Raw genomic sequence first — 13,493 nt, forward strand, 5'->3', positions numbered from 1 at the left:
TATATTATATTCAAATGCTGGCATGTTGTTGTCAGGGAAAGTTCAAACTGCATTTCTGGCACATCCAGTTGACACTAAATGTTACATTTACATTGGAGCACTGCGATCAGCTGGCAGAAGTGGGATAGATGCTGATCTCTGGCCCAGATCAGTGGGATCGAGCCAGAAACAGACTTGTGAAATAAATAACCTCAGCTCGTTTTATCCCAGAGAGGTAACATGGCAAGCCTCCATGAAACTGTTTGTACACCAGATAAAGAGTGGGTATCTCATGGGGGAGACATCGTGATTTTTATCGTCGCGTTTAAGAATTAACAACAGTGCACCATTAAGTCTAATATAACAGAGTACACTCAGGAAAATTTCTTAACTATATTTGAAGCAACAACATCTCAATAGCTCATGCTGCAGTGTACACACAAAACCTGATATTACAAAAATAGATCCAAAATTCAATAACGCTTCCTACCTAACTTAACAGTACATACAAAAGATTGTCAGTGTTCACTATTTGACATAAACATGTGCTTAATATTCATATCCGTGATTTCACTGCAAAGGAAATCGCCTATTAAACATAGAACATAGAAAATCTATATATATAATTGATGCACAATCAATAGACACGAAACGTAGGTGAAGTCCGAAACAAAAGGCTTTAATCAGCAAGAAGTGAGCCCGGCAGCAGACGTACAGAAATGGCCTGGCTGCTGGGGGACACTGGTTCTTATACCCCGCCTCGTATGCGGAGCTACCTTCCTCTTAGCCAATAGGAATACAGAGAACACGATACTTGGGCCAACTGGCAGCGAGCCCTCTGCACCAATGGCAGCTCACATTCCCAGGTACTGTAATACCCCTAGTCATACTACCACAATCATTGATTCGTTTTTCCAAAATCAAGTTAGATAAATAAAATGTCGCCACAGTCCCAGAAAACTATAGGCTGCTCTCTCCTTTGAGAGAGGCAGCTGGCTTATGGTAATTTAATCTGAGGGTCACCACAGCTCAGGCAAGGGGCAAGGTTGAGAAGGCGGTACGGGAATTGAACCCGCGTTGTTGGCATCGCTCCGCATCACGAACCAGCAAACTGAGCTAATCGATCTCCCAAGTGTGATTGAAAGGACAGATTTTTTTTGAAGAGTTTAAATGACTAAGAGAGATATCTGTTTTTATGATGACCTTAGGGCTAGCACTGTTGCTTCTCAGCTCCAGGGTCCAAGGTTTGATTCCCGCTTGAGTCACTGTCTTGTGTTGTGGAGTCTGCACGTTCTCCCTCTGTCTGCGTGGGTTACCTCCAGGTGCTCCGGTTTCCTCCCACAAGTCCCGAAAGACGTGCTGTTAGGTCATTTGGACATTCTGAATTCTCCCTCTGTGTACCCGAACAGGCGCCGGAGTGTGGCGACTACGGACTTTTCACAGTAACTAAATTGCAGTGTTAATGTAAGCCGACTTGTGACAATAACGATTATTATTATTATTTTGTCAATGGAGCTGGTGGTGTCTGAAATCTAAATGGTTTTTTTTGGGGGCCCCAATGAGCCAGACGACCCATTTCTAACTGGGACTTCATGAAGCCACTAATGTGCCTCGGGTAACATTGTTGGCAGCGATCGGATGGCTCAGTGTAATGACATTCCATCTTCGCATGCAGACCGTTCCATTTTAACACCAAGAAATGTGAAACAATTGCTATTTAAAATCATGCTTTGCTTGAGGCCATTGCGTCACATCATGTCACTCTGTGCGCTATGGCTCTTTTCCACGTGCATTCCGTAATGGGACCTTTCCCTTGTGCGCCCACCCAGCTGTCTGCAATCCCAATTAAAACCAGCCACACTGCGTCTGGTGCCTGAACGTTCACTAAAAATCCAGATGTTCCCGACAGCTGCATTCAGCTGCCAACCACAAGATCCGTGAGGAACCGAGCGACACATGGGAAGATCTCATGTGATGAAACCTCGAGCCAGTCTTTTACCCTATATCACCGGGGCCCCACCATGTTACCAGCCAACCGCCCCCCCCCCCCCCCCCCCCCCGAAGAAAACAGATTGCCATCGTTTTGAAATCTAAACTCACCTGAAACCTGCTGACCATGTGATAGTTCCTCCATTCATCACAACGTAACCAACAGAACGTTAGAAACAGATATGAAACAATGAGCTAGAATGTGCTCTGTTGACTCATTTCAAATGTCTTCTTTATGTTTCTTTCAGTTTCTGCATAGAAAAGATGCCACGCAAGCAAGAGGGTTTTGGATTCGTTCCTTGCGGGACATGACGAGAAGAAGTCCATCTATTTATGGAAAATGCGGTTTATCAACTCCAGGACAAGAGGGTCTTCATCGAGGGCTACACAGCCAAATCCAGTTTAGCTTAATGTGCACCACTTGCAACTCAGCGTAATGAGTGCCGGAAACAAAGTTCCTTTTCAGTTGACGTCTTACAACAGATTTCAAAGTTACTCAAATCCAAGTCCAATGAGGTACCTGAAAATAGAAGAGTTCTGCAAAATCCTTCTTGTTAAGAATGGCAGAAGTGCATGCGCCTGAGAGCACAGAAACCTCTCACCATTTTAGATATGATTACAAACCCCTTTCCATGCCATTCCACAAAGACTGCGATTTTTGTCCTCTTTTTGTACAAAAGGAAAGGACAGAGGGTTGTCTAGAGAGCTAAAACCTGCCAGTGGCAAAATATAAAGCATACCACGGGAGAAATGGAGACAGGAAGCCAAGAATTGAAGATATTGGAACAGGGAATGGAACCAACATTTATATCTTTGGTTACTTACTGGGTGTTGTGATGCAAGTTTTGGTAAATAGCAGGATTTTGTACTTTTTATGAAATGACTGTCACTTGCATGCGGAATATGAATGCATAACGATTAAATTACGTGGTTAAGGTACCTTGTGAGTGTGGATTTAATGGTCATATTCTCTGCTGTTGTATTATGCTCATTTTTGAGGCAGTCTTTGCCAAAGAAGAAATGGGTGTTCTCCAAATATGTTAGTCCCTTCTGATTCATTTTGCCATTTTCACAAAATGGTGTTTTGTACTGGCCAAGCAATTTCTGGGCCACAGAAACATCAATTGCTTGGCAATTTATTGGGAATTGATTAAATTGAGGAGGTCCAATTCAAGGGACTTATGCTTAAAAGTAGTTACACGTCATTTTAAAAGGAAGTTTTATTTTTGGAAGTTGCAGAATGGGCTACAGTCTTCCCACCTAATATATATTGAGTTGGGAACTGGCCCAAACAACAGTTCTGAAAATATAATATTTGGAACAGGGGCTAAGCATTTTCTTTCGGTATAATGAAAATTAAATACATTCTGATTGAAACATTTCTTTAAACGCCACATAAACAAGCCATTACAAACCTGACAAGTTAAATAAATTGTGTGTATGGAAGATTTCACATGGAGTTAAATCTGAGGTTTTTACTGAATCATTCACATGCTTAATTAAGCTACATTTGGAAGCAACCTAATTGCAACCATTTGTTAAAGCTGTTCTCAAAGTTGGGAGGATTGATTTATCCTACCCCCATTAATTGTTGCACCCCCCTCCCCCCCAAGTGGGCTGTCTGCTGCACTGTTGCAATTGTGCGCACCTCAAAACTTCAGCATGTATCATGGCTACACAGATGGGATGGGGAGACCTGCTACAGGAGTAGCAATGCGCTGACTGGTACCATATGTGGACTGTATATAAATGTCCACCTCCATCATTCCCATTGGACATTCATTACCGAGTTATGGAAGGCTAAAGGTTTCATTTACTCTCGGCTCTCAAGTTGCATTTTAAGCCCCAAACGTGAAATTCCTCTTCTTTTGTAATACATACCGGTAGTTTTACTTTAAAAACTTGCCCTTGTGGGGTACGTGGGTGACACACTAGGCTCAGATGACACTGAGACTTTCAGAGACTCATTGATGTCATCAGTGCCACTGATAATCAGCCACTCCGCAGGATGGCGCAATAACGATATTAATTTGTAATTCCACAGCAGGATCATTGAAGTCATTAATGTTCACAAATGTTTGGCTCGATCACTGTTCCTTGTTTTTTGAGGGGTGACATTACAGAGGCCAAAACCATCTTGCCCCTTTAAAACAGATTAAACAGACTGCTTTAAGGTCAACAATGGCTCAAGGGATTGGTATATAATGCAGGTTTCCTAGATACATGGTTCGAATTCATTCAATATCTTAATAGAGAACCTCACTGGCCATTTATTGTATTTTACACTCATTTCATACCTTTAATGTCTGCTTCTTCCATCTATTGTTTACTCAGATATCCATTAACGTCCACATATTTCCTCGAGAATCCAGATATAAAGTACACTTTAAGCCTTAATGGCTCCTTCCCTAGAGTCAACTCTCTGCATATATTAAACTCGGTGCAGGATGTATTGCAGGCTGCACGACTGAAGCATTAAATAAACATGACTCACAAAACATTATTTCCTGGCAAGTTCATTTTTAATATCCTGTTTCTTAAAGATTCACAAAACACATTTGAACAAACCAATCAGTAGCAATACCACATTAGATTGGATCTCATATTGGCATGAACCATATCGGGGAGGGGGGGGGGGGGGCACTAAAGTAAAGCTCTTACACAGCTGAGCAAGAGAAAAGACTAGTTTGATGGCTCGCACCTCACCGTTCACTAAAACCTTTTCTTGCTTCTGTACCAATGCCGTTGGCCTAAATTTTCTTCCTTTTCCCTGTATCCCTCGTTACATTAAAATCAAGTCTTGCTGCTCTGTCTCCTTCTCTGATTCATTCTTCTCTAGTACTACAAAACCATCCTCAGACCGCCGTCCTCTCTTATGACCTAAAAGTTCTAGTTTGACGGCAACTAATTACTATTTCTTGACCTTACCCATCCCTCCTGCCAGTTTCAACATTGATGCTGTGCTGCCAATATAGTTTTCGGTTCTACAATAAACAAGGGATTCGCTCCAAATTACCAGAACTTTATGAGCTGATTGTATTTCTTTCAACATTCAGATTTGCTGCGTCATCCTAAATCACTGCTAGATAAAGCTGGAGTGACTCGGATTTATTGAAAGAATACATTGCACTTCTCACCCAACCGAATGTCATAATTCGGTAAACATATATTTAATTTCCAAACATTCAAAATCTTAGGGATTGGAACTAGTTGATAGAAAGTACATGATAGTTTCTCAACCCTTCAAACCAGGGGTGGGCAAACTTTTCCGTGCAAGGGCCGCATTCAGAAATTCACAATTCACAAAGGGCCGCATAGTATATTAAGTAAAATAATTACTTCACCCGGTTATGATTGTGGGCGCCTCATATAGAACATAGAACAGTACAGCACAGAACATTGTGCCAAGCAATGATCACCCTACTCAAGTAAACGTATCCACCCTATACCAATAAGTAACCCAACAGCCCCCCCACCCATTAACCTTTAAAAAAAAATTTAAAAAAAAAAAAAAAAAAATTTTTAAAACAAATTTTTTTTTTTCTTTTTTAATGACTTGGAGGGCCGCAGAAATACCTTTGGCGGGCCGCATGCGGCCCGCGGGCCGTAGTTTGCCCACCCCTGCTTCAAACAAATCATTTGCACAGTGGCAGTTTAGCATAGTGGGCTAAACAGCTGGCTTGTAATGTAGAACAAGGCCAGCAGCGCGGGTTCAATTCCCGAACAGGCGCCGGAATGTGGTGACTAGGGGCTTTTCACAGTAACTTCATTGAAGCCTAATTGTGACAATGAACGATTATTATTATTTGTCCATAACTATATACTAAAGCCGGCTTGTTAATTGCCACTATGAAACACCATCCATAATTAAGACAGAAATGTCCAGCCACATTGCAGCAAGATGTTTTCTTTTATTTATGCACCTATCTTTAGACTTTGCGTATTGCTGTAGGAATAGTCTAACTTCAATGTTGATTTTATTACGTTATATCACGATTACTGCTTTACTGCAATCAATGTATAAGCATGAAAATTTTCTATTATATAAGGTTGTATGACCAAATCTTTGGGTGAATGACTGAATTCACACAGCAACTCTGCTAAAGCATGAATCCGCTGGTATCTTTGACCTGATACTTTGATGTGTCTGTTGACTATTTTCTTGCAAGTTGAAAACAAACGAAAACTCTGTACATATACTTATTTTGTATAACTTAGCATGGGATGGAATAAAATGTAACATGCATGGTTACTATTTGTGAATTACAGTTGACGTACATTAACAAAAGCAAATTTGCTAATGTGTCCCATCAGTACACTAATAAAACTTCAAACACAGAATCAATGCTTAAAAATATGATTACCTCAAACCAAAAAAACGTTGCAAATGCTGGAAATCTAAAGGGAAAACATAGGAAATTAACTCTGTTGGGTGCCAACCCGTTATCAAAACATTATTACAAGCATTCTTAGTTGACTGATAATGACACCATCCCATAACCATTAACGATCTAGATTTTGCTACAGCAATTGCAATGAAGCTATCGAAGCTCACCGTCATAATGCAGCAAATCTGACAGCAACCCCTGGTGTCCGCACATGCACAGTTAATTGCAGAAATTCCCAAGTTGCCTTCTCACTGCTTCTAGATGGACTCAACACCAAAATCACTGGAAGGAGGGAAGTTGGGGTATATACCCACTAGTTCATCAGTAAAGATATCAGAAAAAGTTAAGCATTTAGGTCTAAGTGAATATTTAATGGCATGTTAAGTGACATAATGGTCAAACAACCTTTCTGTCTCTGAAAATTTAATTTTACAAGTGTGGGGTGTCATTGCTTTAGAAGTTAATTGGTGTGGCAGAATTTGCTTTGTCTTTTTTAACCAGTCCCTTTTGTACAATGTCTTCCCGTGTCTTTATTTGACATTCTGTACATGGATTACATCTAATGCATGTTTTCCTTGGTTTACATTCTGTGGGGGTAATTTTATTCTGCAAAACAGGCAGGTGGGAGTCAGTTGAGATTTAGGGCTGGATTCTCCGGTCCCCCAGCAGTTTGTTTCTCGACCTCACGCCGTTTACTGGCGGCGGAATTCTATCTTCCTGCCGCATGTCAATGGGACTTCCCGCCCCATGCAGCCAGGAAACACTGCAGGTTTCTAAATCTAGATTTTTTAAAAATCTACAAAACCTGCTTTCTAGATTTAACCTGGGCTGGTTGGATTTCCTGGTACTTGGAAAACCCAGCAGCCCAAGGAAAGCCAGAACAGCTTCAGGGAAAAGGTTAATGCCTTTGTAGCACTGCATGTGGGCCAGGAGTAGTAGCAATGCTTCCAGCCACCATACTGCCTTCGTTCCTGCTGTTGAACCACTCCCACTCCAGGCCCTGCCATTGGGCCAGTCTTCCAGATTGGAGATCTAGGCTCTATGCCCCCAGTAATGCAGAAGCAGATTCTTTTACCTGCTTCTCATGTTTTAGCCTCTGCCAAAGTGTTCCCTCCACATATGGAGCCAAGCATCTCAATAAGACTGCCTTGCAGGAGTGGAACCTGGGATTTACAAGTTCACAGCATATGGAGAAACATGGGCCAGAAATGTTTGCCCACCGGGCATGTGAACACAGCAGGCCCATATGCACATGCGAAACGCATTCCCTGCCGCGATCTACCCCAAAGCGAAATTTTCCAATGGCTAGCCAATTAGTGTCCACTCAGCATGAAACACACTCTGTAAGAAGCTGAGCGTGCTGGGGAGGGCAGACACCGAGAAAAGGGAGAGTACAGGCTGGAGCGTCTACTGTGCTCCCTCAGGGGGACAGCCTCTAAAGAGCTGTCTCTGGGTGCTGCAAACCTGTGATAAATAAATAGCAACTGAAAAACTATGCAGAGTGCCTAGGCAGCACATTCAAGTAGGGACCTCTGTCCCCCAGACCCCTTTAAAAATTTTATTTCGGCCCTGACGGTTCACCCTGCCCTGGATCGAGGTGGCAGCTGAAACGTAAAGGCCGTCTGGCCAATCAGCCCAGGCGCCAACCATAAAAGCAGATGGGCCATGTGAAATTGTATTCAATTGACCCTTTAATGAACTGAATTACCTGCTCAATTGTCGCTGGGCGCACTTCTGATAGCCATGCGCTCCTGTTGAGCAAAATATCGCGTGAGTGCGCGATGACGCGATGCACGCCTGATATTTTCTCAAGCAACTTCATGCGCTTCTGGGTCGGGCAACGTAAAATTCTGGCCATGGACCCTTGGGTTTCCCTGGCAAAACTCTTATCCCATGTTTACGTAGCCCACCCCATTAGATATTGGGGTTCGCTTGTCCTCGTGAAGATTCTTCACTCTGGTTGATTGAAGAGCCTTCCTGTTCCTTGCACGATCAAAAGATGCCCCAAATTCCATATTGTTGAGCGTTCCCCGCTGCACCAGACACCCGATTACAGAGTCTTCACTCTGAAGCCCACGCTGCAAGGTGAACAGCCAGCAGCAGTCCTTCAGCACCGACCGTAAAATCCAGGACAGATCCATGTTTTGTAAATGTAGCAGAAGGCGGCGGAATGAATTGAAACACTTTCCTTTCCCCTCTTATCATCTGGTTTTGAATCCACTCTAAGCTAATGGAATGAAAATTTCGTTCTGATGGCTGAAGGGACCAAGGCAAAATGAGTTTGGCAGTTTCAATTCAGCCCCCAGGGGACTCAAATCCACAGAGCATAACAGCTCTCAATTCAGTTTCAAATTGGTAATTCAAGCTCAGAATCCACAGGATGGTTAATGGGATAAATGTGAAAAATATGTTACATTGGTGCAACCTGGTTATTTTTCCCCCAAGGTCAGTGTCCAGTGAATTGTACAGGCTGCATTGGACTATATGATTCTACGTTTACAACCTGATCCATGCGTACGTGACACCACGTATAAAATCTGGGAATAAAAGCTTTTTCCCCAGTACTGACACATTTTAAAAAAAATTTTAAGTGCCCAATTCTTTTTTCCAGTTAAGGGCAATTTAACGTGGCCAATCTACCTACCCTGCAAATCTTTGGGTTGTGGGGTGATACCCACAGAAACTCGGGGAGAATGTGCAAACTCCACCACATAGACAGTGACTCGGGGCCGGTGATTGAACCCGGGTCCTCAGCGCCGTGAGGCAGTAGTGCTAACCACTGCCCCACCGTGACGCCCTTGACACAGGGTTCAATGTCATTCATTACACATACAATATTGGACAGTATTAGAGTAACGTGATCAGGAGGTAAATAAATTCAAGTCAGGTTTTTTCATCTTTTATATAATGTCCACAAAAATGCTTTTTGCGAAATTAAGGGAATTGCTGCCTAGACTTGAACAGTGGATTGATTTTACTTGGTTACCGTAAGTCCATTACTTAATTAATAATTATCCACGCAGGACAGTAAACAACCTCTGCAGTCCGTTGTTGAAAATGCAGTCAAACGGTTGTACTTAAAATTTTAATTATCTCGTAAATTGAATTGAGCAACCAAATAGTACCACAGAATGAGAGCTTGGTATTGTAAAAATTGAAGTATTACTTGATTTTGAATTAATAGAAATAGGGACAGGAGTGGTCCATTCAGCCTCTCACCCACACTCTCTCACTCAGACTATGGCTGATCTGTGCACACCATACTACGCAAATTAAGGTTTCAGTAAGCTCATCAGAGTATATGACTGTTGAGTATTATTGTATACTCGTATCCCGCTGCTAAATGCTGATGGCTTTTTGTTAAGTATGCCAAATCCATTTAAAGTTTGGGATTGAAATGCACAATGTTGTGGTACTGACCCACCAATCACCCACCGACCACGGCAGAAAAGGCCAGGGTTTGTGTATTTAAGTGGAGCTAAACTTTTCACAGCATGATTTTTTTCAAAATACTATGTTCCCATTTTGTAACATTATTTGTGTGGCTCAATTCAATTCACAAGTTTTTCACAGCACGCCAAGTCTTAATTACTATCAAGCAACCTATCTAGCATTGGAAAATTCATTTTTATAAACGTGGAGTCTCATTCCTTCAGAATTTAATTGTTGGCGTTATTTTTAAATAGTATGTTTTATTTAACTTTTTCTTTCTGTCTCTCTCAGAATTCCTGTGAAGCAGCACCCCCCCCCCCCCCCCCCCCCCCCCCCGCCCGCCGGCAGCGGGATTCTCCATTCCCACAGCCGGCCAATGGAGTTTTCCATCATATCCACCCGACACCGTCGGGAAATCCGCGGGCGTGGGTGCGCTGCCGGTGGACTGGACGATCCTGCCAACAAAGAATTCCGCACCTCTCTTTCTTTGTCTCTGTTTTACTTTCTGTATATGATTTTACAATCAAATAAGTATTCTAATTCATACTTCCTGGTTTACGCTCTGCCTGTCTCAGTGTGGATTCTTCAATCTGATTGGTTGAAGAAACACACTACTGTTTGTATTTCTCACAAACAAAACAGGTTCCCTATTGGGAGTGCCCTACTGAAAGTGATATCTCAGAACATTAAATTGCCACTTAAAAGAGAAAAATCTGCAGGCTGATAGAAACAAATTGAATAGCAAGTGCCATTCTTCAGTCACTAACTGAAAACTCCGGGACATATAACCCATATATTAACATTGCATTGAGATACAGTGTCTGAAGTACTTAGATTACAGATATGCGGGGCAGCATGGTAGCATAGTGGTTAGCACTATGGCTTCACAGCGCCAGGGTCACAGGTTCAATTCCTGGCTTGGGTCACTGTCTGCAGAATCTGCACGTTCTCCCTGTGTCTGCGTGGGTTTCCTACGGGTACTCCGGTTTCTTCCCACGTGCTATTAGGTAATTTGGACATTCTGAATCCTCCCTCTGTGTACTCCAACAGGGTGTGGCGACTTGGGTTTTTTCACAGTAACTTCATTGCAGTGTTAATGTAAGCCTACTTGGACTTGGGGCAGGGGATGGAAAGCTTCACCAGGGATTCTGCTCCTGACTGATAATCGATGAGTCCTGTTGGCTTTGCAAATGTACAAACACTGGAAGTTCACCAGGAAAATCACTCACAGCTCAAAAATGTTTACCCCTCAGCAGCCATACAGAAACCTGGGATCAGGCCTGTGGTCTCTTTGTAAGGAAATAATTTGTCGAATGGGGAGATATTAGCTGAGTTAGAACGCAAAATTAGTTACATTTAAAATGTATACAGGAATGTCGGTCCCCTTTAAATTGACATCTTTTATCAGCTACAAATGAGGAATATGAACTATCTCGGAATTAAAATTCTATGAAAGGGATAAAGAGAGACATAAAAAGAGAACTTTGAATGAGGGGTATGGGTCGGTTTTATGACTTTGCATAGTTCAAAAGCTAGATTGCTGATTTAAAATAAAACTTGTCAAACAACTGTATCAAATCTAATTTTCCTGATGTGCATTTGAGAAATGTGTTCAATTCTAAAGAGATTGGATTACTTTTTTATTCCCACGACTTTATAATTTAATTAACATTGACTAAATGTTTAATACATCCATCAATTGGTTTGAAGGATGTCCATTGAAAGCACTAGGTTTAATTATACAGGTGCAATTATGCAACCAATGGTCCCAAAACAAAATAAAGCTGTATAGTTATGCGGGACAAATTGATTTTTCCTCTTCCAGTGTTAACCCCTCCACATGCAACATCACGGATCATATCCCTTTTCACCAATACTGCAATACTGGTCAGTAACTGGTGTACCTGGAAATTGGTCGTGCCAGATTGATCAAAGCCATCTCGTCTCCAAACATTCCCAGCATTCCTGGGGAAATGCAGCTACGTTGCTGCATTCAGATCAAAGTTTACTCCCATAGGAGTAGGCCATTCAGCCCATCAAGCCTGCTCCACCATTCAATAAGATCATGGCTGATCTGGTTGTGGTCTCAACTCTACTTTCCCGCCTGCCACCCCCCATCCAACCCCCGACCATAACCTTTGACTCCCTTGACTATTAAAATTCTGTCTAACTTTGCCCTGAGTAAATTCACGACCTAGCCCCCACAGATTTCTGGGGAATAGAATTCCACACACCAATGACCCTCTGAGAGAAAATATTTCTTCTCACCTCCATCTTAAAAGGGAGACCTCGGGCAGCAGGGTGGTGCAGTGGTTAGCATTGCTGCCTCACGGCACCGAGGTCCCAGGTTCGATCCCGGCCCTGGGTCACTGTCCGTGTGGAGTTTGCACATTCTCCCTGTGTTTGCGTGGGTTTCACCCCCACAACCCAAAGATGTGCAGGGTAGGTGGATTGGACACGCTAAATTGCCCCAGGGGCTGGTTTAGCTCACTGGGCTAAATCGCTGGCTTTTAAAGCAGACCAAGCAGGCCAGCAGCACGGTTCGATTCCCGTACCAGCCTCCCCGGACAGGCGCTGGAATGTGGCGACTAGGGGCTTTTCACAGTAACTTCATTGAAGCCTACTCGTGACAATAAGCGATTTTCATTTTCAATTGGAAAAAATTAATTGGGAACTCTAAATTTATTTATAACATTTCTTAAACTGTTCCAGAACAATTCTAGTCACAGTCTCTTCCACAAGTGGAAACATTCTCCCAGTACTCACCCCATCAAATGCCCTCAAGATCTTATGCATATGGCACGGCGGCACAGTGGTTAGCACCACAGCTTCCCAGCTCCAGGGTCCCGACTTCAATTCTGGCCTCGGGTGATTAGTCTGTGTGGAGTTTGCACATTCCCCCCGCGTCTGCGTGGGTTTCCTCCGGGTGCTCCGGTTTCCTCCTACAGTCCAAAGATGTGCCGGTTAGGTGGATTGGCATTGTTCAAATTGCCACTTAAGTGTCCAAAGATGTGTAGGTTTGTTTGGGTTACAGGGATAGGCTGGGGGTGGGGCTAGGATTGAGATGGGGAAGAGAGACATGCAGGGGCTGCACTGCAGGTCGAGGCCAACATGTAGCCCGTTGGACCTATTTGGGCACGTTAAGTACGCACCATGCTAACATGTCTGCCCTTTACTCCTTGCAGAAGATGGATTTTGGTGTACAGCCGGGTGTGGGTGGCATCTGCCGGTGCCGCAACCCTGGCGGATGCACTGTAGATGCACGAGCAGGGGCTGCTCGGAGAGGACCCTGCAAAACAGGAGCCTGCCCCAGAGGAGCCGGAGCCATCCGGTGAGGATAGAGAGCCAGCCGCCCAGCAGACTGAGGAGGAGGTGGGAGAGCGGTGTCACATCAGCCTCGTGTATACCGGCAGCGCCTGTCGTACGTGGACGTACCAGACTGGGCGTGTCGCCGATGACTACCGCTGAGCAGTGCGACCATGCAACATCTACAATGGATCATGGCACATCTGAAACTGTGGAGGTAGGGGGGGGAGGGGTGAGATCCTTGCAGTGGGGCCCACAGTGCTCACAGCCTCTGCCACCTGCGCCCAGGCCCTGTTGATGCTGGCGGGTGGCAGCCGCCTTCCCACCCTGGGGGACAAGGTGTCCCGCCTCTCATCCACGGCACCCAGCAATGTTTCCAGCTCTGCAACTGCGATCAGG

General features: G+C 43.7%; 1 protein-coding gene across 1 annotated transcript in view; it reads left to right on the top strand.

The window, feature by feature from the left end:
- The window catches only part of trarg1a (trafficking regulator of GLUT4 (SLC2A4) 1a), a 57,756-nt gene extending 52,547 nt beyond the window's left edge, over nucleotides 1–5,209 (top strand). The window contains exon 3 of the mRNA XM_038814342.1: nucleotides 2,217–5,209. Coding sequence (XP_038670270.1) covers nucleotides 2,217–2,227 — 11 coding nt within the window. The 3' untranslated portion in view covers nucleotides 2,228–5,209. The remainder of the gene's footprint in view (nucleotides 1–2,216) is intronic.
- Nucleotides 5,210–13,493: the final 8,284 nt, after the last annotated feature.

The sequence above is a fragment of the Scyliorhinus canicula genome, chromosome 12 (genome assembly GCF_902713615.1).
Source record: "Scyliorhinus canicula chromosome 12, sScyCan1.1, whole genome shotgun sequence".
NCBI lineage: Eukaryota > Metazoa > Chordata > Chondrichthyes > Carcharhiniformes > Scyliorhinidae > Scyliorhinus > Scyliorhinus canicula.